This window comes from Oncorhynchus mykiss, chromosome 10 (assembly GCF_057628025.1).
Source record: "Oncorhynchus mykiss isolate SJ-2025 chromosome 10, ASM5762802v1, whole genome shotgun sequence".
Classification (NCBI taxonomy): Eukaryota; Metazoa; Chordata; class Actinopteri; order Salmoniformes; family Salmonidae; genus Oncorhynchus; species Oncorhynchus mykiss.
In genome coordinates, this window is record NC_143031.1 from 12547582 (window position 1) to 12573689 (window position 26108).

A 26108-nucleotide genomic window follows, 5' to 3' on the forward strand; every position below is an offset into this window, starting at 1 on the left:
ATTGCAACATCGGGGAGAAGTGCACTTCAAACCATCAAACATTTTTTGGGTGAAGGCTCTTTCACTCTACGTACAGCCAAATTAAGAAATCAGGGCATAAGCACATCAGCTTCTCCCTCCCACTGTCCTTATAGATAGGGTAGTGAAAACACCAGGAAACTCAATTGATCATATGATACATTAAGAAACCACCCAGCACCTAGATCTTCATGTGTATTACACCAGATTCACTGAGCAACCCCAAACATGGAGGGAACTATTCACTGCAGATGTGTACTCTACTCTACTACACCAACATCCATCTCAACCACCTCCCCACCTCCGTCTTAACCCCAGAACAAAAACGAAATGCAGTCGACTGTAGAGATAGGTAATTATGGTGATAATAAACCGAATACTGATTTAAAAGGGTTGTGTACAAAAACCTGTGCCAATTAAAACCCTCAATGCAAGTTAATTATTGATGAGTGTCAAATACAATTGGTACATAAACATGAACAGTTCCAACCAATTTTTGGTAGTCGTGCAGGCCTCCCTTAAAAGAAAGAGCTTTGTCTCAAGGTGACTCCCTGCTTAAATAAAAAGGTTAAATCAATTCCTCGGATACTCCTTAAAATGTCTGAAATGCACTGACAAACCCTAGCAACAAGGTTCCAATGCCTACCTCGATCACTGTATTGACTAGGATTTCCAGAGTGAAAATGACACTTGAATACAAAATCATTCAGTTTTCTACACATTGAAGACACATCTTAAGACACTTTAATTTCATTATCATATACACATCAAGAAAAAAGCACTGCTTTTGATAAATGACTCAATGCTCCGATCCACAGACAGAACTCAATGGTAGTGTCACAGGTTCAGCATACAGCTGAGCAGTCTCCATATCAAACACTTTGAAAGAGGACAGAAAAAGACAAGACTACCCCCTATTGGCTAAAAGGGGCACAGTACATAACCATTGCTACAAACTTAGAATAATATGTAAGGCATTATTTATACATCACAGACTTGATTGCAAATAGCACTTGACAAACCACTAATGATTGAATAGTTACAGAATTGTCAGCATCCACCAGTTTACATCAAGAGACCGAAAGTGTATCGTCCGATTCAACGGCAGCAAAACATTTCTCAGCCTCCCGTGATGGAGTTTAGAAGCCAGAGCAAACTTCTCTATAGAAGTCAGATTTCCACTTTTAGTAGATGAAAAGGACTCTGGTTCGCGGGAGAGTAGAAAACGAGTCAGCCATTTTGCGTATCTTGGCGTAGTTGATGAATCCTCTGAGGAAGAGCAGGAATCCTGGAAGACAGAATACAGGAGTCATTTTTCTACAATGTTTTTTGGGGCAGCAAGTCAACTCCCAGCATCAAACAAGGCATTCTTGCCAGTGTGAGTGTTAAATCTCCATGCATACTGTCCATTCAATAGATACTAGAGTTGAATGGCGGGAACACGGTTACCGAGATTTACCTCCCAAAACCACTCTCTTCCTGGGAAAAATAACTGCAAGAAACCGGTAAATTATAATACATTATTTATATGAACAGCATGGCATGAGCTGGAACTGTTAAATTATATGAGATGTCTAAATCGGTCTTCTCTACGGCCTCTGCATGATGAATCATCAACGCTCAGGATGGGCACAGACCCATCTCAGATTGGAGCGCAGTTCACAAATGCATGCAGATCTTCTCATCATGGTAACTGTTTTTCTTGTGACAGGTAGGCCTACATTTGCGGCAGCATAGTCTATAATAAAAAGATTGAATGTGCGTCTAATTTACCCAACTCCACCTGGCTTTCAGGGTCACATTTTATTTAATGTAAAGATTTTTTAATTTTTGCAGCTGCAGAGTTTTAAAAACAGACCATCACTCAAATATCGTTGCTTTAAATCTCTCATTGCATCCAAAAGAGATAATCCAGTTCTAGAGTGATATATAGCCCTATATGTCCTGGCCTACCTCTTTCAGGGATTACATTTAATGCAGTATTAGCCTTATATGTTTTAAAATGAATGATGGCTTATGAATAATAAGCTTCTAACTTATAGCCTCCGTCTCTTGTGCAATACGCAAGCACCTGTGCTCCACTAGCCTTGTTAAAAAAAAAACGCTCCTTAGCTCTTGGAGTCCCATGCAGGAAAATCTAGACTAGAATAGCTTGCTGGACATATATTATACATTATATTATACATTATACCAATAGACTTTTCAAAGAGGTAGCAAGTTTGTATGCTGAATGTTAAATACAGCAGCCAATAGAAATCACGGGTAGTTTGAGCAAACGCACGATGGCAGTAGGCTACAGCAGTTATTTATTTAGACCCATAACTATTCAATTATCTCCGTCAAGAGAAGTGAGATCCTTCTGCATCTGATTCTAGTCTTATAATATTTAAGGATGTCATTAGAATGACAAAGATAAGGACAACAAAACATAAAATTTAACTGTTGAAAGCGAGGAAGAAATTAAACAATAGAAAGAGCCTACTAGGCTAATAACATTAGGAATATTATGATAAATACAGTGCCTTGCGAAAGTATTTGGCCCCCTTGAACTTGAGATCCTCACTGAACTTCTGGAGAGAGTTTGCTGCACTGAAAGTAAAGGGGCTGAATAATTTTGCACGCCCAATTTTTCAGTTTTTGATTTGTTAAAAAAGTTTGAAATATCCAATAAATGTCGTTCCACTTCATGATTGTGTCCCACTTGTTGTTGATTCTTCACAAAAAAATAGTTTTATATCTTTATGTTTGAAGCCTGAAATGCGGCAAAAGGTCGCAAAGTTCAAGGGGGCCGAATACTTTTGCAAGGCACTGTATATACACATTCTTCAAAGTAGCCACTCCTTGCCAAGAGAAAAGCAAACTCTTGGCATTATCTCAACCAGCTTCACCTGGAATGCTTTTCAACAGTCTTGGAGTTCCCACATATGCTGAGCACTTGTTGGCTGCTTTTCCTTCACTCTGCTGTCCAACTCATCAAACTATTTCAATTGCGTTGAAGTCAGCTGATTGCGGAGGCCAGGTCATCTGCTGCAGCATTGCATCACTCTCATTCTTTGTCAAAAAAAACTTTTAATTTAACTAGGCAAGTCAAATTAACTAGGCAACAAATTCTTATTTACAATGACGGCCTACACCAGCCAAACCCGGACGACGCTGGGCCAATTGTGCTCCGCCCTATGGGACTCCCAATCACGGCCGGTTGTGATACCCTGGTTCGAATCCAGGCTGTGTCTCTAGTGATGCCTCAAGCACTGAGATGCAGTGCCATAGATTGCTGCGCCACTTGGGAGGTGTGTCCTGTTGAAAAACAAATGATAGTGGGACTAAGTGTAAACCAGATGGGATGGCGTATCTCTGCAGAATGCTGTGGTAGCCATGCTGGTTAAGTGTGCATTGAATTCTAAATAAATCACAAGTGTCAACAGCAATGCACCCCCACACCACCTCCTCCATGCTTCATGGTGGGAACCACACATGCCGAGATCACCCATTCACCTGCTCTGTCTCTCACAAAGACACAGCAGTTGTAAACAAAAATCTCAAATTTGGACAAATCGGACCAAAACGACAGATTTCCACCGGTCTAATGTCCATTGCTTGTGTTTCTTGGCCCAAGCAAGTCTTCTTATTATTGGCGTCCTTCAGTAGTGGTTTATTTGCAACAATTTGATCATGAAGGCCTGATTCACACAGCCTCCTCTAAACAGTTCATGTGTCTGTTACTTGAACTCTGTGAAGCATTTATTTGGGCTGCCATTATCGGAGGCTGGTAACTCTAATGAACTGATCCTCTGCAGCAGAGGTAACGCTGGGTCTTCCTTTCCTGTGGCGGTCCTCAAGAGAGGCTGTTTCATCATAGCGCCTGATGGTTTTTGCAACTGCACTTGAAGAAACTATCAAAGTTCTGGACATATTTCAGAATGACTGACCTTTGTGTCGTAACTTCTTTGGGATAGTGGGCGGTATTTTGACGTCCGGATGAAAAGCATGCCCAAAGTAAACTGCCTGCTACTCAGGCCCATAAGCTAGGATATGCATATAATTAGTAGATTTGGATAGAAAATCTAAAACTGTTAAAATAACGTCTGAGTATAACAGAACTGAAATGGCAGGCGAAACCCAGAGGACAACCCCCCCCCCTCCCCAAAGTAATCCTACCACTGATTTCAATGCCTGGCACTTTTATAATAGGGGAAAATTGTGCTCGATTGCAGGTCCTAGGGCTTCCACTAGGTGTCAACAGTCTTTAGAAAGAGTTTCAGAATGTTTTTGGGAAAAATGAGCCAGAAATTGTAGTTTTTCTAGGTGGCTCCCATTTTGGCTGTAGTGTTTCCAAGCGCGTGAATGAGAGCGCGTTCTTTGGTATTTTTCTCCTGTAAAGACAACGATTCTTCGTCTTAAATTTGATCTTTTTTCCTAAGGTTTGATTATAAACGTTGATTGACTTGTTTGGAAGAATCTGCAAGAAGTTACTGTCATTTCACTTTCCTTATTTGAGCTGTTCTTTTTAAAAATTATTTTTTGTTGAATTTTACCCCTTTTTCTCCCCAATTTCGTGGTATCCAATTGTTGTAGTAGCTACTATCTTGTCTCATCGCTACAACTCCCGTACGGGCTCGGGAAAGTCATTGGTTGACAGGCATGCGTCCTCCGATACACAACCCAACCAGCCGCACTGCTTCTTAACACAGCGCGCATCCAACCCGGAAGCCAGCCGCACCAATGTGTCGTAAGATACACCGTGCACCCGGCAACCTTGGTTAGCGCGCACTGCACCCGGCCCGCCACAGGAGTTGCTGGTGCGCGATGAGACATCCCTACCGACCAAGCTAGGCCAATTGTGCGTCGCCCCACGGACCTCCCGGTCGCGGCCGGTTACGACAGAGCCTGGGCGCGAACCCAGGGACTCTGATGGCACAGCTGGCGCTGCAGTACAGCGCTCTTAACCACTGCGCCACCCGGGAGGCCTGTTCTTGCCTTAATATGGACTTGGTCTTTTACCAAATAGGGCCATCTTCTGGATACCACCCCAACCATGTCACAACAACTGATTGGCTCAAATCCATTAAGGAAAGAAATTCCACAAATTAACTTTTAACAAGGCACACTTGAAATTCCACAACATACGGTGATCGCTACATAAAGCCATATTAAACATTCATGAAAATACAAGTGTCTCACATGTATCGAAAGCCTAGAATCTTGCTAATCTAACTGCGTTGACAGATTTAAAAAAGGAATTACTGCGAAAGAATACGATGCGATTATCTGAGCATAGAGCCCCATAAAAAATATAAAAAATTAACCAGCACAGGTGTAACAATCAAACGGCATTAAAATAAATAGTTTACCTTTGACGATCTTCGTCTGTTTGCAATTCCAATGCTCATTGTTACACAATGAATGAGCCTTTGTTTGATAAAATCCATTTTTATAGCCTGACACGAAACATTTTGTGAACCGCTTGTGTCGTGAATTCCGTCTCATTCCATTTGACGACACATTCCAGGTAAATAACTCACACAGAACGTGACTTTTCCAGTCATGTTTGGTTTCACTGCAATCAACTGGTTTGTTTGTAACACAATCAAACGTGATGGGCCATTTCACGGGACGTATTGACTGAAAGAAACCGATTTGAAGACAAGTCATGACATCATTGTGCATTAATGATTTGCCCGCTGTTTCGTTGATTGACTGTCTTTTAACCCAATGACCACTGATCGTCTTGAAATCTAGCTGGGTAGATAGCCAATGAGCTGAGCTAAACGGCAATACGCCATGTTTATGTGTTGCAAGACCAACCCATGTAGTAAGCTCCAGCGTAAAGTGAGTCATTTGCTATTGAAGTTTCATACCGGAAGGAGAAACACATGTTACGCACTGCATTGTTTGGCAACTAAGTCAGGGAAAGCTAAATCTAAGTTTAGATATACAGATGTACACACAATTTTAGAATAAATTGATTGGGAAGGTGAGAGATTGTTGTGGGACGATTCATTTAGCGATTGTGGAGGAATATTTTTTGAACGGGAGAGGACATTGTTTTGGACTGGTAAGTTCTTATCATGCTAATGCGATTTGAAATTAATAATAAAAAATATTTGTTATTTTATATAATTTTTTAGAAGCAATATATAAACATGTAATGTCACGAAATGTGAGATGCGTGTGTCTGCCGCCCCACCCCAACCCACATGAAATAGCCTATTTGAGGCTGTTGAGGAAAAGGCAGGACCACGTCAATGGCCAAAGTGAAATGGAGACTGTAGATACAGCTGGTCTGTTGTAATATAATAAAGACAGTAGATCTAGTTGAAATGTCATAATATAAAAGAGACAGTAGATCTAGCAGGTAATAATAATATATTCAACCTAATATATTCAACCTTCAACTCTCTCTATATATCTGTTTATTATACCTGTTGATACAGGGCTCATATGTGAAACTATTCTAACTGAACATTTTCTTTCACAGTGACACTGACTCCGAATGGGAGTCTTATCCGGTGTCCTGTGTGAATTTAAGTATGCTCTCTCTAATTCTCTCTCTCGGAGGACCGGAGCCCTAGGACCATGCGTCAGGACTACCTGGCATGATGACTCCTTGCTGTCCCCAGTCCACCTGGCCTTGCCACTGTTCCAGTTTCAATTGTTCTGCCTGCGGCTATGGAACCCTAAACTGCTCATTTTTACTCGAGGTGCTGTCCTGTTGTACCCTCTACAACCACTGTGATCTCCACCCGGCACAGCCAGAAGAGGACTGGCCACCCCTCATAGCCTGGTTCCTCTCTAGGTTTCTTCCTAGGTTTTTGCCTTTCTAGGGAGTTTTTCTTAGCCACTGTGCTTCTACACCTGCATTGCTTGCTGTTTGGGGTTTTAGGCTGGGGCTATATAAATTTATTTGATAGAGGGCTGAGGGTCTTCCAAATATTGAAAGTGTGTAAATAGTTACCCATATTATTTTGTAAATAAATATATATATATATAAAAAAAAATACATATATTTTTTTTTCCTCAATAATTATTAGAATACCATTTTGGTATTTTGTATATAGATATTTGTTTCAAAATGTATAACTTCACCAATTTGGCCACTTGGGTACATTTGGGCTACTTGTGTGGGACACCTGGGTGACTTCATGATAAATGTCATGTAGCACAATCATTTTGGAAGTTATCATTCTGAAACTTTGCACAAGTACTGTTGCCCTCTTATATTTTTCACTGAAATTGTCCCCATCATATATTTTTCACTGAAATTGTCCCCATCATCCTATCTGAAAGTTTGTTTTATCTTGTTCATTTTAAAGATACAAAAATAAAAAACAATGAAAAAAATACATTTTTATTTTTTATCTAAACCAGATCTATTGTTATACTCTCCTACATTCAATTCACATGTACACAAACTTCAGAGTGTTTTCTTCCAAATGGTACCAATAATATGCATATCCTTGGTTCTGTGCCTGAGCTGTTAGATTTGGGTATGTCTTCAGGCGGAAATTGCACAAAGTAGGGGGGAGCTGTAAAGAGGTTAATGAAGCTGCCAGTTGAGAACTTGTGAGGAATCTGTTTCTCAAAGTAGAAACTAATGTACTTGTCCTCCTGCTCAGCTGTGCAGCGGGGCTTCTCACTTCTATTCTGGTTAAAGCCAATTTCCGCTGTTCTGTGAAGGGAGTAGAACACAGCGTTGTAAGAGATCTTCAGTTTCTTGGCAATTTCTCACATGGAAGAGCCTTCATTTCTCAGAACAAGAATAGACTGACGAGTTTCAGGAGAAAGTACTTTGTTTCTGGCCATTTTGAGGCTGTAATCGAACCCACAAGGGCTGATGCTCCAGATTCAACTAGTCTAAATGCGGACAGTTATATTGCTTCTTTAAATCAGGACAGTTTTCAGCTGTGCTAACATATTTGCAAAAGGGTTTTCTAATGATCAATTAGCCTTTTAAAAAATGATAAACCTGGATTGGCTATTACAACGTGCCATTGTACGTTGCTGATAATGGGCCTCTGTACACCTATTTAGGTATTCCATTAAAAAAAACAGTTGTTTCCAGCTACAATAGTCATTCAGAACATTAACAATGTCTACACTATTTTTGATCAATGTTATTTTAAAATGGACAAAAAAAGTGAGTCTTTCAAAAACAAGGATATTTAAGTGACCCCACTTTTGAATGGTAGTGTCAGCTTACCAATTGTACAAATAGGCCCTACTATATTTCAAAATTAAAATAGAATTCTCTAGCTAACTTTGTAGGCCGCATGTGCGGACCCAGAATCGCATGTTCTCTCACTGCGTTATCATGGTTTGAACGATGTGCCTAATTCAAGTCCATATAATACAATACAGTAATACAGTTCACACTCAAAAAGATTGGCCTACTGAAGCTAGTTTCATTTATTTACCCAAGAGAACATATAAGCTACATCTATGGGCTTTTCTGTTGTGCAGTAGCCTACAAAATATATGTATTGGATAATACTACAAACATTTGGGCTTGAGCTCATTAAAATGTAATTCATGTATGGCTCAGGAAGCTTCAGGCTTGAATTAATCAAATCCAGGCATATAAAAAGCATTTAGTCAGCCACCAATTGTGCAAGGTCTCCCACTTAAAAAGAGGAGAGGCCTGTAATTATCATAATAGGTAAACTTCAACTATGACAGACAAAATGAGAAGAAATAAAATCCAGAAAATCACATTGTAGGATTTTTCATTAATTTATTTGCAAATTATGGTGGAAAATAAGTATTTCTGGCTCACAGACCTGTAACTTCTTCTTTAAGAGGCTCCTCTGTCCTCCACTTGTTACCTGTATTAATGGCACCTGTTTGAACTTGTTATCAGTAAAAAATGACACCTGTCCATAAACTCAAACAGTCACACTCCAAACTCCACTATAGCCAAGACCAAAGAGCTGTCAAAGAACAACAGAAACAAAATTGTAGACCTGCACCAGGCTGGGAAGACTGAATCTGCAATAGGTAAGCAGCTTGGTTTGAAGAAATCAACTGTGGGAGCAATTATTAGGAAATGGAAGACATAGAAGACCACTGATAATCTCCCTCGATCTGGAGCTCCACGCAAGATCTCACCCCGTGGGGTCAAAATGATCACAAGAACAGTAAGCAAAAATCCCAGAACCACACGGGGGGACCTAGTGAATGACCTGCAGAGAGCTGGGACCAAAGTAACAAAGCCTACCATCAGTAACACACTTCGCCGCCAGGGACTCAAATCCTGCAGTGCCAGACGTGTCCCCCTGCTTAAGCACCGCCCGGGCAACGAAGGAGTGGCTACGTAAAGAAGCATTTCAAGGTCCTGGAGTGGCCTAGCCAGTCTCCAGATCTCAACCCCATAGAAAATCTTTGGAGGGAGTTGAAAGTCCGTGTTGCCCAGCAACAGCCCCAAAACATCACTGCTCTAGAGGAGATCTGCATGGAGGAATGGGCCAAAATACCAGCAACAGTGTGTGAAGACCTTGTGAAGATTTACAGAAAACGTTTGACCTCTGTCATTGCCAACAAAGAGTATATAACAAAGTATTGCGATAAACATTTGTTATTGACCAAATACTTATTTTCCACCACAATTTGCAAATAAATTCATTAAAAAAGCTATAATGTGATTTTCAGGATTTTCTTTTCTCATTTTGTCTGTCATAGTTGAAGTGTACCTATGATGAAAATTACAAGCCTCTCATCTTAAGTGGGAGAACTTGCACAATTGGTGGCTGACTAAATACTGTTTTGCCCCACTGTCCCTATTTATATGCTTTAATGATTATTTAATGCTTTTGAATGACACTTCAGGTTTTAGCGGGAAATACTGGGTTAACGAGGAGAAAATGATTTATTCTCGGGATGGAACATTTGTAAAATACCGGGAAAATATTCAAACCTAATAGATACCGTTGGGTATTTCTATAAATAAAAAATGGGACCAATGTGTGACAATTAGGATTTTTTTAAAAATCTATATGGTTTGAAACCAATAGAATGGACTTTCGTGCAGTTCCATGTGCACTTGGGAATAAAGTGAATATATGCAAATTAGCCCACCAATACACCAACATAGGTCTAGGACTATACATCATTTAAGCAGGGTTCAAACAGACATTGGTAAGTAATTCAAGGACTTTCAGAGACTTTTCCAAGAACTTAATTGTAATTTCTAAGGACCTCAACATTACACAATTGTATAATTGATATAATCGTACATATAGGGCCAACGCAGGCACACATAATAAATCCATGAATAGCCGTAGCATTAATCTCACCATCTGAAACTCACCAACTCAGTTTTTACAATGAGAGTGACCAAAAACCATGTTTCTTTTTTAATGAAAGGATTTGTATGGAAAACCAAGTTGATGCCAACAGATGTCGTCCTCGTAATAACCACACATGGTTTTACTGCAAGAGGAGCACAACACCTTCCAATCGATGGGAAACAAACGAAAGTGGCCACATCTCTCACAAAAACAAATAAGTATGAAGGACCAGGAGAACTTATAAACTGGCTACAATAATTTTTTATGCACCAAATTGAGGAAGTGTCATTTTAAGAAGGTAGGCAGTACTTGAATTTCTGAGCTCCAAATTCAAGTAGGCTACTTCAAGCCCCTTGTATGGTTTAAAATTGCAGGTCTAACATGGAAAACAAAATGTATGTTGTTATTTCATTACCAGATCATATCATGAATAAGCCCATTGTCATTATATCCAGAATAATGAATAGCGTTTGGGTGTTGCGCACTAGTCTATCCTACACAATTGTGCATAGTAGACTCAGAGTCCAATCCAAGGCTGTAAATCAAGTAGACAACAGATCAACATAAATTCTCTAGGGATATTATATCCAACGTGGATCCAGGCATAACTGTCTTCTCCAGCATAACGAATGAAACACCAAAATATTCTGGACATTCCTCACAAGCACCTTTTTTTTCCAGCACTTGGGACTGTTGTTGCATCGCATGTGCTTCCACAACAGCTGTTCATCACGTGACTGTCATTCTGAAAATGTCTTCCTGTATCACCACGTAACTAATCAACTGGACACCAACTGCGCATCCAACAAGTATTATGCATAATTAAAGAAAAACCACGTTAAAGACAGTATCGATTTAGGTTTTAAGCATCAAAGTAAGGTGACTTCCAGTTAGAAGCATTTGATTTCACAATGCATACATGATTATGTGCCCATGAAAACTGTTTTCACCCCGTAACATAAGGAGATACGAAATGTTAAGTAGTTAAACTGAATTTCTGAGATCTCTATACAAAAAATAAAATATACACTGCTCAAAAAAATAAAGGGAACACTTAAACAACACAATGTAACTCCAAGTCAATCACACTTCTGTGAAATCAAACTGTCCACTTAGGAAGCAACACTGATTGACAATAAATGTCACATGCTGTTGTGCAAATGGAATAGACAACAGGTGGAAATTATAGGCAATTAGCAAGACACCCCCAATAAAGGAGTGGTTCTGCAGGTGGTGACCACAGACCACTTCTCAGTTCCTATGCTTCCTGGCTGATGTTTTGGTCACTTTTGAATGCTGGCGGTGCTTTCACTCTAGTGGTAGCATGAGACGGAGTCTACAACCCACACAAGTGGCTCAGGTAGTGCAGCTCATCTAGGATGGAACATCAATGCGAGCTGTGGCAAGAAGGTTTGCTGTGTCTGTCAGCATAGTGTCCAGAGCATGGAGGCGCTACCAGGAGACAGGCCAGTACATCAGGAGACAGGCCAGTACATCAGGAGACGTGGAAGAGGCTGTAGGAGGGCAACAACCCAGCAGCAGGACCGCTACCTCCGCCTTTGTGCAAGGAGGAGCAGGAGGAGCTCCAAATGTGCATGTGTCTGCTCAAACGGTCAGAAACAGACTCCATGAGGGCCCGACGTCCACAGGTGGGGGTTGTGCTTACAGCCCAACACCGTGCAGGACGTTTTTCATTTGCCAGAGAACACCAAGATTGGCAAATTCGCCACTGGCGCCTGCAACATTCTCCAGCATGACCAGTTTTGCGGTGGGTCAGTCATGGTGTCGGGTGGCATTTCTTTGGGGGGCCGCACAGCCCTCCATGTGCTCGCCAGAGGTAGCCTGACTGCAATTAGGTACCGAGATGAGATCCTCAGACCCCTTGTGAGACCATATGCTGGTGCGGTTGGCCCTGGGTTCCTCCTAATGCAAGACAATGCTAGACCTCATGTGGCTGGAGTGTGTCAGCAGTTCCTGCAAGAGGAAGGCCTTGATTCTATGGACTGGCCCACCCGTTCCCCAGACCTGAATCCAATTGAGCACATCTGGGACATCATGTCTCGCTCCATCCACCAACGCCACACACACTACTGAGCCTCATTTTGACTTGTTTTAAGGACATTACATCAAAGTTGGATCAGCCTGTAGTGTGGTTTTCCACTTTAATTTGAGTGTGACTCCAAATCCAGACCTCCATGGGTTGATACATTTGATTTCCATTCATAATTTTTGTGATTTTGTTGTCAGCCCATTCAACTATGTAAAGAAAAAAGTATTTAATAAGAATATTTCATTCATTCAGATCTAGGATGTTTTATTTTAGTGTTCCCTTTATTTTTTTAAGCAGTGTATAAAAATAAAACTGTCCGATAGTTAAATCTAATTTAATTAACTGATTATTACTTAATATATGATATAATTTACATTGCACGGTTTATGTAATGTTTTATGTAACAATTTGACAAATCTGTCAACATAGGTTTTAAAACCAACTCGGGAATTTTGATTGAAAATAGCTCTGATCCCCATTTATTTATTAATGTAAATGAAAATAAACTGGCAGATTATTATCAATGACTTAACAGCTGTAACAAGTTGTCCAGCGTAGGAAATCCTCACTGGTACCCTAATTTATAAGACCCCTCTACACCAATGCATTTACCTGTCTAGTACTACAATTGAAAACAACAAACAGAGAAGTGGTTGTACCTACCCATTACCAGGAACACCCACCACAGCCAGTACTGCCCATCAAAGTACCCAGGGAAGTAGGTGGAGAACTGGGGAAAAAACAAACATGAACAGATAAGTTGACCACTCAGAGTAAACATGAACGTGATCTTGGGCTCTGGAAGAGGGAAACCTACACCAAACTGAAGTGCTTTGCCATCAGATCACTACTCCAAGATGCCAACCTTGATTGTTGGGAAAGAGCTCAAGTCAAGCATTTCACTGCAGTGTTTTACACCCGCTGTATCCTGTGCATGTGACAATAAAACTTGAAACTAAAGCTCAGAGGGCGTTGGTAGTGATATCTTGTGTAAAATAAATAAATATATAGGCACACACTAAATATTGCCTGGCCACGCCCACAGACGGTAGTTTCTCCTCTGCAATGAGTCTGGATCGGAGTACCTCCCTGACCCTTCACCATGGGTTGGGCCATAGCCACGTGGGTAAAGCTGAGGTTAGAAAATGCGTCATTGGCTTTGATACTCGGATTAGTTAGAGACGATCCAAATCGTGCCCCTCGTCACCACAAACGACTTCAAATGATTGCAGTCTCAGACTAAAGAATGTAGCAATCTACAGAACAGCGGAATCATTTAGCGGGTGTTGTCAGGCTACTGTAAATATGCTCCCAATAGTTGAATGGGTAAACTGAAATGTTAGTGATATGTTACCCGGACGATGAGGATCCACTTGATGAGTGACAGGCCGAAGCCAGAGATTGCTCCGTAGCGGCCAGCTGCTGAGGTGGTCAGACAGAAGGACAGGAAGAAACCGATCCAGTTGAAGAGGAATGCCACTGAAGAGTAGAGAGAAGGGGCTTTAAAAACAGACCTGTGCATATGGTCGACTAAGATGGGGTGTTTCTCAACACAAATACTATTCTTAGATCACATCAATACCTTTATCATCAAACAAATACATGACACGCCTCTTCATTTTGCTGGGTGTATTATACTAAACCCAGTCTTCACCAAGGTGGAGAAGATTCAACTTCAAGATGTGACTTACTAAAAAAGGTCAACATGAAAATCCCATCGTTGCCTATCTGTAGCTGGTCCGCATCCTCAAAGTCATCCCTGGCTGCAAAGTCATCATCCTGCAGAGATAAAGAAATGGTGGAGAATATCATCAAGTCATTTTTAATGATGGAAACCTCATAGCACTATATCATCCAAGACAGCAAACATTTATGCTAGGAACACGTCCTTCTCTTTACATTGCCCTAATGTAGTGGATGTACAAGTTATTCAGCTGGAGATGTTTCAATTCAAATTGTCATTTTAATTTACTTTTATATAAACTAGGCAAGTCAATTAAGAACAAATTTTTATTTACAATGACGGCCTACCGCGGCCAAACCCTAACAACGCTGGGCCAACTGTGCGCCACCCTATGGTACTCCTGATCACGACTGGTTGTGTTACAGCCCGGGATTAAACCAGGGTCTGTAGTGACGCCTCTAGCACTGCAATGCAGTGCCTTAGACCGCTGTACCACTCGGGAGTCAATGTAGTTATAAGAATAACATTTAATGTCCTATCAGGAAATACAGCACTACCCCTCTACAGGCCGACAGACGGGTCTCTGCAAATGGCTGCCACATCCTTTTCTTATGGTACTATTCTATTCCACACACATCCACAGCATTACTGTCGAGTTAGTACATCAAAAGTCTCCAGACGTTCCATGCTGTACACATAGCACGCAGTGTGGCAAAAATACAGACCAGTCATTTAAATGGATGACACGTAAGCTGGTAAGGCAAAAACATTTCCCACTAGAGGGCATAGATGAGCCATCGCTCTCAGGGCGTGTCCGACAGTGATTATTAGGGCGTGCCTGCCAACAACGCGTGACCCACCATTTCAAAACAGACTCGACCTATACCGAGTACAGTATACAGTGCCTTCGGAGAGTATTCAGACCCCGTGACTTTACACATTACAGCCTTATTCTAAAATGGATTAAATCTACACACAATACCCTGTAATAACAAAGCAAAAACAGTTAAGACATTTTTGCTAATTTATTAAAAATACGAACCTTAAAAAGCTCACATTTACATAAGTATTCAGACCCTTTACTCAGTACTTTGTTGAAGCACATTTGGCAGCAATTACAGCACTGAGTCTTCTAGGATATGACGCTACAATCTTGGCACATTTGTAATTGGGGAGTTTCTCCCATTCTTCTCTGCAGAACCTCAAGCGCTGTCAGGTTGGATGGGGAGCATTGCTGCACAGCTATTTTCAGGTCTCTCCAGAGATGCTCAATCTGGTTCAAGTCCGGGCTCTGGCTGGGCCACTCAAGAACATTCAGAGACTTGTCCCGAAGCCATTCCTGCGTGGTCTTGGCTGTGTGCTTAGGTGAACCTTCACCCCAGGCTGAGGTCCTGAGCAGGTTTTCGTCAACGAGCTCTCTGTACTTTGCTCTGCTCATCTTTGCCTCAATCCCGACTAGTCTCCCAGTCCCTGCCGCTGAAAAACATCCCCACACCACCACGCTTCACCGTAGGGATGGTGCCAGGTTTCCTTCACATGAGACACTTGGCATTCAGGCCAAAGAGTTCAATCTTGATTTCATCAGACCAGAGAATTTTGTTTCTCATAGTCAGAGTCAGAGTCTTTAGGTGGCTTTTGGCAAAGCTCCAAGAAGGCTCTGTGGCTTTTACTGAGGAATGGCTTCCGTCTTGCCAACCTACCATAAAGGCCGGATTAGTAGATTGCTGTGGAGATGGGAGAATCTGCCATCAGTACAACCATCTCCACAGAGGAACTCTAGAGATCTGTCAGAGAGACCATGGACCTTCTCCCCCGATTGCTCAGTTTGGCCGGGCGGCCAGCTCAAAGAGGAGTCTTGGTGGTTCCAAACTTCTTCCATTTAAGAATGATGGAGGCCACTGTGTTCTTGGGGACCTTCAATGCTGCAGGAATGTTTTGGTACCCTTCCCTAGATCTGTGCTTGACACAATCCTGTCCCGGAGCTCTACAGAGAGTTCCTTCGACCTCATGGCTTGGTTTTTGCTCTGACATGCACTGTCAACTGTGGGACCTTATATAGACAGGTGTGCCTCTTTCCAAATCATGTCCAATCAATAGAATTTACCACAGGTGGACTCCAATCAAGTTGTAGATACATCTCAAGGATGATCAATGGAAACAGGATGCACCTGACCTCAATTTCAAGTCTCATAGCAAAGGGTCTGAATACCTATGAAAATAATATGTATTAAAAATAAAAACACATTTGCAAACATTTCTAAAAACCTGTTGTTGCATGGTCATTATGGGGTATTATGTTTAGATAGATGAGGAAATCCATTTTAGAATAAGGCTGTAATGTATCAAAATGTGGAACAAGTCTGAATAATTTCCTGAAGGCACTGTATACCTACACACATCCATGGTTAAACAGGCCTACTTTTATATTATGTGCAATGAGGTTCATGGAGTCACTTTCAGAAACTAGCCTGCATCCAGCTCAATGTAAATAGTACACAAAACTGAGGCAAGTTTGGTTACTTGGGAGATCAGCCACGCCAATAGACAGGGACTGAATTACTTTCTGCCACACCCACAACACTGAGGAACAACACAGAACCTGGATGAACAGAAAATAGTCCAGCAAAACCACAAGGGATGGCTATGTGGAGTTTATAGTGCTGGAAGACTCACCCTTTCAGAAACCAAGGGAACATGGACTTCAGCCTTGGTTCTCTCTGCCTCGTCATAGGAAGGGAGAGTTGTGGCCACGTTGTATGACGGTGGCTTGGGGAACCCCCCGTCCTCTTTGTAGTCAAAATAAGCTAAGAGAGGCAAATAAGTAAAAAAAGCTACTGTGTTACACTTGAGTGCCATATATCCCTTTTTGGTAGGCTAATTGCTGTAACACCATAAGTAAACCTAATGCTAGGCTAGCAGGGAAATCTCCACTGTCATAAAAAAGATACTTGACTTGTCCTAGTTTAGTTCTAGACTGTAAATGTCCAATGACTCTGGGGGCAACGGTAAAGACATTGACCCCCAGGCCAACCCATAACACTCCACTGTGATGTGAGTATTTGTGTATGCATTGAACTATTACCTGCATTATCTGCTGCAATGCTGCTGTAAGGGGGTGGGGCTTCAGCTGCCACCTGGAGAACCTCCTCTGGCTCCTCTTCATTGGGCAGCTGAATAGGGGAAGAGTCAATAAACTGGTTATGCCTAGCTGACAGAGAACATCAACATGACCTAGTGAAGAGATCAGTTCAAGCCCTGGAGATACTTATCTTGTTTTATTCAGGCTCTAAGCTAAAGGGTCAGGCGAGTACATATTATAGCAGACTTCTGGACAGAACACAAAATACAGAACGCTGGCCGTTCTCAGTAGATCACCTGCTCGGTGACGAACTGTCGCGATTCAGCATGTAGAATCATCAGGAAATTAACAGAAAATGAAGGCTGATGTTCTGTAATCAGAAGAGACGAGGCTGTGCACTGTCGACGTTTGCTGTTTCGTTCCCTCTCGTAGAATAAAAAGAAGAAGTGGTCACACTCGGTTTCAGCATCACGCTTTGACAGAAACTCACATGACCACCTACTTATTTAACAAAATGGCAAGCAGACAGTTCCCCATTTTGGTTGTTATTTCTTTCATTACCATAACAGGTCGCTGAACGATCTATGGGAACTCCTTCCCCTTCACGCGATATGATTGAAAAAGCATAATATCAAAGAAGTTTAGTCACGCCACGCACTTACAGTACCCAGGTGACGATCACTATAAAATGAGGTATGGTGCGACTAACTGTTTTCCTCACCATCCCGGAGTGCAATTTAAACTGTCGCAAACAGAACTTGATCATTCCCAAAATTAAAATACAATTTATTTTTATTTTGATGTTTTGATATGCCAACATGGGGCTAGGACTAGGTCATTTTCAGGGCTTTTAAAGTAATTGGTTTATATTTCATAACCTTCATTTGTTAAGAAAAACTTTTTGCATCTCGTGGTATATTGTTTAATTTATTTTGTGACATGAGTCTTTTATATCAAAATATCACAGATGAGACAAATGTTCACCTGCCCCTTTAAGGGCGGGAGGTTACCGTAGTAATGCGACTCCAGTCATGTTTGTGCCTCTGACTAGTATCCGGGGTGCTTCTCTTCCCTAGCAGTTGAAACTAAACATTGAAAAACAACCTAGCTTGTGAACAAAACAATATAAATAGCCAAGGAACACAAGCTCAAAGTCTCACTTCTGTAGACTGTATGCCTGTGCGCAGCAATTCTAAAAATGAATATGTCACTCAGCTCTTCACGTGTGCGCACACAGTCCCCAGCCAGGCAGTGTTGCAGCGCGAGACAGAAATGCTTTCAACATTTTACTGTGTGCATTCGGTTCAGGAGATACAACCATATTCTCTAGAATACCATAGTAGCTAGCCATAGCATACAGACAATGCAAATAGCACAGCAACTCCCTGCACGCGAAATATCCGCTCCGGGCTGGCGGACCCGCAGACGAGCTGGGAGAGAGTCAAATGTGCATTCTAATAGACCTACTTGCCCAACATTGGAATGATATTCTAATATTATACATTTTCATAACCTAAAATCATTACATATGCGATGCCGAGCCAGCCATAGCACTGTTTGAAACCTGGACGTTTTACATTGCATATCTGACCTTGCTTTTAATAGACTACATCCCAAATCTGACCACAGAAACAAACCATTCTTCTACTGCCCAAAGTCAGTAAGGCAGAATTCTATTGTTGCATCTTCCGATATTCTCTTAAGTTTCTACCATTAGTCTGTATATCCATCCCTGTCGCATTATAAAAACTGCTCGCATCAGGTACGTGTTAGAGAATGGTGTTTAAACATTTTAGGACGCCCTTAATTTCGAGCCCTGGCTGTGAGTAGTTGATTTGTTTGTTATTAAAGTTAGATGTATTTTTCCCCACACACAAAACAATACAAATAAAACATTGTACAGCATAAAAACATTGAGCATGGACATCCAGACATATCACACATACACAATCAAATACTATCTCACAAGCTACAACACATAATTAAATGGGTTCACAAGCCATCACTTCCCCAGTTTTAGGAATTGTTGATTTTGATCTAATCTAGACCCCCTCTGTCGTTATTGTGCTGGCCCATACTAGCTAACTTGTATTGTTTTTTTTTGTCAGGAATTTCCATCCTTGTGTGTTCGCTAGCTAGCTAGTTATCGGGATATACTCGAAGCTACCGCAAAAGTTAGCTCGTAGCTAGCTAGCTAAATTAGCCACACATAGGTACCTAGTTGGTTTGTTGGTGGTTGTTGACCCGCCATGTTGGGCCAGTCCCTGCACACTAGCCCGTTGATCTAGCATTCCCATTCCCTCACTTGGAGTTCTGCTGTGACCACAGTGCACAGCGGTGCTGTAGGCTACCAGTCCTCGCTTGACCAAGTCCACCAACGCTGAGACTGACAGTCCACTCTTGACTGCCAGTCAGATGGCTTCATATAGGCGGGAGTCTCGACTCCGAAGCACAACGGGTACTTTCTAAGCATCCAAAGCCAATACCGAGGCAATCGAAGCATACAGAGACAAAAACGTTGTTACCTTTTTCTTGTAACACTTCTCTTGTGTGAAATCCGTTATTTCCACACTGATTCAGTGCTGTACACAGGATGTCATTCCACCCATGTCAAAAGTGCGAAAAACAACTCCCAGCCTCAGATGAACACACACACTTCTTTCCTTGGGAGCTGAACATGCTCAAGCGGACAGGGTAGAAGCTCATGCACTCTGTCAGAAATTTAAACCAAGATCATTGAAATCTCGACTTGCGCACTTTGCATCAAATTAGTCTACCACACCGAGCAAACACTCCAGGTCTAATGACGGGTCTCACTCCCCTCGTGTGTATAGAGCGGTGGATCACCATAGCTCATCCTTGCCAGGGTACAAATTGACACCCAATGAGATTAAATTCAACCTTTATTTAACTAGGGAAGTCAGTTAAAGAACAACTGCTTATTTACAATCACGGCCTGAGGTTCGAATCCAGGCTGTATCACCAGGGACTGTAGTGATGCCTCTTGCACTGAGATGCAGTGCCTTACACCATCTAAGGTCTACCCTTAAGCACATCCTGGCCAGGCTTCCCATGCCGGTACCAAACCCCTACATCTGAACAGAGCGTGGTTGCGGAATCAGATGATACTGACGTACTGTCCAAAAGAGCCTCCTACTCTTATGGCAGACTATGAGCACTAATGATGATGATGCTGTCATGTACCATAGCTCTAGTATCGTCTAAGCCTGCCGGTCTGGTAGCAACGGTCGACCAGAAAATACATTTGTCTGAAATATTTGAGAGGGCAAGCAGGAACTTCAACGTGGAACATGCACCTACTGCCATGGCATCCACATCCAAGTTTGATCAATTCAGTTTTTTAAAAGACTGACATCATCCCGTTCAAAGATTTGGCGTGCTCCAAGGCACTTGGTTTTGGCCATTTCCCCCGTGTGGATAAATCATTTGCTTCACTTGTCCTGCCTGCTTTTCTCTCTTTTCAGACAAAGAGCTGCCTAACAAACAATGCAGGGCATCTGATTGCATCCTACGCAGGACACATGACAGCACTGCTTCAGCCAAAAGGCTTAGGAATTCAGCAGCGATAGTGATCTTCAATTAGAAGGAACTGCAGGAACGCAGAGAAGCACAGATGGAGCTTAATTTCAAACCATAGAATGCATCAGCCAGCAAACCATTACTCACGTCCCACAGCCTTAACTGGGATTCCAAGAAACCAGACTCAAACACTCAGCCCTACCAAAGAGGTGGAGCACAACATAGCCCAAGATGCAGAAGCGCACCATTTGCAGGCGGTGTCCCCTCTGCACCACAGCGCGCAGAGCCTCGGTCCTGATGGTGCGTTTCTGCATCTTGGGCTATGTAGTGCAACACTGTTTCCTTGAGCACCACCTCTCCAGCTGAAAAAGGTCAACGAGTGTTACACACTCTACAACATATTTTTGACTCCCACACTTCAGGAGGGTCTTAAACAACAGCTCACAACCCTGCTCAAAAGCAAACACTTTGTTCAGAAATCTCCTTGCTCCTGAAAAAACATGGAATTGAAGAAGTAGAACCAGCACAACAAAACTGCAGGATCTACGCAATATTTTTTGGTGCCAAATCTGAGATTTGAGTTCTACCCTTCAGCCTTTCAGCAAGTACATAAGTGAAGCGCTAGCAATGAACTTGGAAAATAGTTCTCTGGTACCCACTCAGTGTGTGCAGTTCCTGGGCTTGACAAACTAGAAATTTCAATGAATTGCTGGAGGAGAGATATACAATGTTGGCACCCAACACTTCAAACAGTTCTTCAAACTGCATTTCACAACCGGGTGACTGACCAGAAGCCTTCCAAAATGGATGGGGAGCAGTCTGGAAATCAGTCATGATTACATGGTGTATGGTCAGCACTAGAGGTCGACCGATTAATCGAAATGGGCGATTAATTAGGGCCGATTTCAAGTTTTCATTACAATCGGAAATCTGTATTTTTGGACAACGATTTGGCCGTTTTTTTTAAATATATATATTTTTACACCTTTATTTAAGTAGGCAAGTCAGAACACATTCTTATTTTCAATGGACGGTCTAGGAACGGTGGGTTAACTGCTTTGTTCAGGGGCAGAACGACAGATATTTTTACCTTGTCAGCTCGGGGATTCAATCTTGCAACCTTACGGTTAACTAGTCCAATGCTCTAACCACCTGCCTCTCATTGCACTCCAGGAGGAGCCTGCCTGTTACGTGAATGCAGTAAGAAGCCAATGTAAGTTGCTAGCTAGCATTAAACTTATCTTAGAAAAAACAATCAATCATAATCACTAGTTAACTACACATGGTTGATGATATCACTAGTCTATCTAGCGTGTCCTGCGTTGCATATAATCGATGCGGTGCGCAACTGTCGTTGCTCCACCGTGTACCTAACCATAAACATCAATGCCTTTCTTAAACTCAATACACAAGTATATATTTTTAAACGTGCATATTTAGTTAATATTGCCTGCTAACGTGAATTTCTTTGTCACTTTTCTAGCAACAGAGTCATTGGATATGCAGCAGTTTGGGCCACCTGGCTCGTTGCGAACTGCGTGAAGACTTTCTTCCTAACAAAGACAGACAACTTCGCCAAACGGGGGTTGATTTAACAAAAGCACAATATTTGCACAACTGTACCTAACCATAAGCATTAATGCCTTAAAATCAATACGCAGAAGTATATATTTTTAAACCTGCATATTTAGCTAAAAGAAATCCAGGTTAGCAGGCAATATTAACCAGGTGAAATTGTGTCACTTCTCTTACGTTCATTGCACGCAGAGTCAGGGTATATGCAACAGTTTGGGCCGCCTGGCTCGTTGCGAACTAATTTGCCAGAATGTTACGTAATTATGACATAACATTGAAGGTTGTGCAATGTAACAGGAATATTTAGACTCATGGATGCCACCATCCATGCCACCATCCGTTAGATAAAATAAGGAACGGTTCCGTATTTCACGGATAGAATAAATGTTTTGTTTTTGAGATGATAGGTCATTAATATGGTGGAATCCGGAAACTAAGGCTCGTATTTCTGTGTGTTATGTTATAATTAAGTCTATTATTTGATAGAGCAGTCGGACTGAGCGATGGTAGGCACCAGCAGGCTCGTAAGCATTCATTCAAACAGCAATTTTGTGCGTTTTGTCAGCAGCTCTTCGTAATGCTTCAAGCATTGCGCTGTTTATGACTTCAAGCCTATCAACTCCCGTGATTAGGCTGGTGTAACCGATGTGAAATGGCTAGCTAGTTTGCTGGGTGCACGCTAATAGCATTTCAAACATCACTCGCTCTGAGACTTGGAGTAGTTGTTCCCCTTGCTCTGCATGGGTAACGCTGCTTCGAGGGTGGCTGTTGTCGTTGTGTTCCTGGTTCGAGCCCAGGTAGGAGCGGGGAGAGGTACGGAAGCTATACTGTTACACTGGCAATACTAAAGTGCCTATAAGAAATACAATATGAAATACAAATCGTATAGAGAGAAATAGTCCTATAATAACTACAACCTAAAACTTCTTACCTGGGAATATTGAAGACTGATATGAAAGCTGGTGGTTCCTTTTAACATGTTATCATGTTCTGAGCAAGGAATTTAAATTAAACGTTAGCTTTCTTACATGGCACATATTGCACTTTTACTTTCTTCTCCAACACTTTGCATTATTTAAACTAAATTGAACATGTTTCATTATTTATTTTAGGCTAAATTGATTTTATTGATGTATTATATTAAGTTAAAATAAGTGTTCATTCAGTATTGTTGTAATTGTCATTATTACAAATAAATCAAGCAATCTTACATTTTTTTTAAATATATTTTATTTATTTTTACTATTATTTTATATATATATATATATATATATATATATATATATATTTTTTTTTTTTTTTTAATGATTATTTTTATTTTTTTATTTAAAATTGGCCGATTAATCAGTATCGGCTTTTTTTGGGTCCTCCAATAATAATTAATCGTAATCGGTCAACCTCTAGTCAGCACCATGGACAAAGGATCACATCGATGAGCTGGAGCTCAAGGTGATTCACTTTGCACTCTGGCACTTCCTCCCAGTACTGAGAGGACGGATACGGGACAGAGAATACAACCGGTGGTTTCACACATCAACTGCACCAGGTAACTACTGCTTTGGGCAAACAGACACCTCACATTCTTCAGAGCATTTTTTATTTATCAGTTATTTTACCAGGTAAGTTGACTGAGAACACGTTCTCATTTGCCGCAACGACCTGGGGAATAGTTACAGGGGAGAGGAGGGGGATGAATGAGCCAATTGTAAACTGGGGATTATTAGGTGACCGTGATGGTTTGAGGGCAAGATTGGAAATTTAGCCAGGACACCAGGGTTAACACCCCTACTCTTACGATAAGTGCCATGGGATCTTTAATGTCCCCAGAGAGTCAGGACACCCGTTTAACATCCCATCCGAAAGACGGCACCCGATACAGGGCAATGTCCCCAATCACTGCCCTGGGGCATTGGGATATTTTTATTTATTTTTTAGACCAGAGGAAAGAGTGCCTCCTACTGGCCCTCCAACACCACTTCCAGCAGCATCTGGTCTCCCATCCAGGAACTGACCAGAACCAACCCTGCTTTGCTTCAGAAGCAAGCCAACAGTGGTATGCAGGGTGGTTTGCTGCTGGCAAATACACCTGCCAGGGTGGAGAATTAGGCAGCAGGCCTCTCTCCAGAGGAGGTCCACTTCCTTCAGACTGGAGGATATATCCCACAGTAGTGGCAATATCTGGGCACGATTCAGAAGGGCCGTTGCCAATCTGTTAGCATCGCAAGACTCAACCCATTGTCCTCTGTTGTTCTCCATAAAGGGTCCAGCAGGTGTGTTCTCTGGAGTGATGAATCACGCTTCAAAATCAGGCAGTCAGAACGACAAATCTGAGTTTGGCATATGCCAGGAGAACGCTACCTACCCTAATGCATAATGCCAAAATGTACACTTTGGTGGAGGAGGAATCACGGTTTGGGCTAGGCCCCTTAGTTCCAGTGAAGGGAAATCTTAAAGCTACAGCATACAACTACATTCTAGACAATTCTGTGCTTCCAACTTTATGGCAAGTTTTGGGACAGCCCTTCCCTGTTTCAGCATGACAATGCACCCGTGCACAAAGCAAGGTCAATAGATAAATGGTTTGTCGAGATCAGTGTGGAAGAACTTGACTGACCTGCACAGAGCTCAGACCTCAACCCCATCTTACACCTTTGGGATGAATTGGAGCGCCAACTGCAAACCAGGCCTAATCACCTAACATCAAGGCCTGCAGCAATGTTCCAACATATAGTGGAAAGCCTTCTTAGAAGAGTGGAAGCTGCTATAGCAACAAAGGTGGGACCAACTCCATATTAACGCCCATGATTTTAGAATGAAATGTTCTATGAGCAGTTGTCCACATACTTTTGGTCATGTTGAGCGGCGCAGCGGCCTAAGGCAGTGACTCTCAGTGCTAAAGGCGTCACTACACACCTGGGTTCAAACCTAGGCAGAAGCCAGCCGTGACCGGGAGATCCACGAGGCGGAGCACAATCGGTCCAGTGTCGTCCGGGTTGGGCCGGCAAGGATGTCCTTGTCCCATCACGCTCTAGCCACTCCTTGTGGCGGGCTGGGCGTATGCACGCTGACCTCGGTCGTCAGTTATATGGTGTTTCCTTCGACACATAGGTGTGGTTGACGTCCGGGTTAAGCGAACAGTGTGTCAAGAAGCAGTGCGGCTTGGCAGGGTCATGTTTCGGGGGAGGACGCATGGCTCTCCGTACGGGAGTTGCAGCGATGGGACTAGACTAACTACTACCAATTGGATATCACGACATTGGGGAGACATGGGAGTAAATGTAAAAAATATCAAATAAAATGTAGTGTAGCTTGTTAGCTAGCATTATTAGCTAACGTTAGTTACACTATCAAAACATTACCGTGTTTATATTAATTCGTTAACTGACGTTTCAATCATGGTGCCATTCAAAACAACGAGGCCTAGCTAGAGCCATCCCATCACCAGTGTTTCTTGCAAACCTCTAACTAACGTTTGCTAGCTGTTAGCTAATGCTTGCCAACGTTAACTCAAAGACACGACAAAACGTTTTACTCACCTGCTGATATCTAGCGCTTGGCTCAGACATCCTGATATGAACAGAGGAAAATCCTTGTATTTAAACAATAAATCAATTAGATTATCACCAATGTAACGTTATTCAATTCAGAAATTATAGCTATAACCCGTAATGTAAACTCTTTCCTCGGGACACTGTCTCTGCTCAGGTCCCTCCCCTCGTTGTTTCTTCTTCTTCGTCTTGTTCTTCTTCTTTGGGATTGGGCTGGCAGATCGCATCCAACGTTTAAGGTGCATACACCGCCACCTACTGTACTGGAGTGTGAGGCCAATCACGGCCTACTTACATTACCTTTTCTTCATTAATCCTGTTCATATAAGAA

The 26108-nt window shown here is 42.0% G+C and overlaps 1 protein-coding gene across 2 annotated transcripts; it reads right to left on the reverse strand.

Annotated features, from left to right (window-relative positions):
* Positions 1-739: 739 nt before the first annotated feature.
* nfip1 (NEDD4 family-interacting protein 1) lies at positions 740-25925 on the reverse strand. Of its 2 annotated transcripts, none has more exons than XM_021617186.3 (7): positions 17411-19754; positions 17118-17205; positions 16709-16839; positions 14043-14130; positions 13706-13830; positions 13015-13081; positions 740-1306 (listed from the first exon to the last, which is right to left on the reverse strand). In XM_021617186.3, exons 1-7 carry the CDS (start codon positions 17450-17452, stop codon positions 1203-1205), a joined length of 645 nt encoding a protein of 214 aa, XP_021472861.2. In that variant the 5' UTR covers positions 17453-19754; the 3' UTR covers positions 740-1202.
* Between the last annotated feature and the right edge of the window lie 183 nt (positions 25926-26108).

What these genes read in the sequence shown, in the direction of transcription:
- nfip1 (XM_021617186.3), bottom strand. Translation starts at nt 17,452, where the DNA reads ATGATTCTACATGCTGAATCGCGACAGTTCGTCACCGAGCAG. An exon ending in AGTGGATCCTCATCGTCCGG is followed by an intron (nt 13,082 to 13,705) that starts GTAACATATCAC and finishes TTTTTTCCCCAG; the next exon opens with TTCTCCACCTACTTCCCTGG. An exon ending in GTGGGTGTTCCTGGTAATGG is followed by an intron (nt 1,307 to 13,014) that starts GTAGGTACAACC and finishes TCTGTCTTCCAG; the next exon opens with GATTCCTGCTCTTCCTCAGA.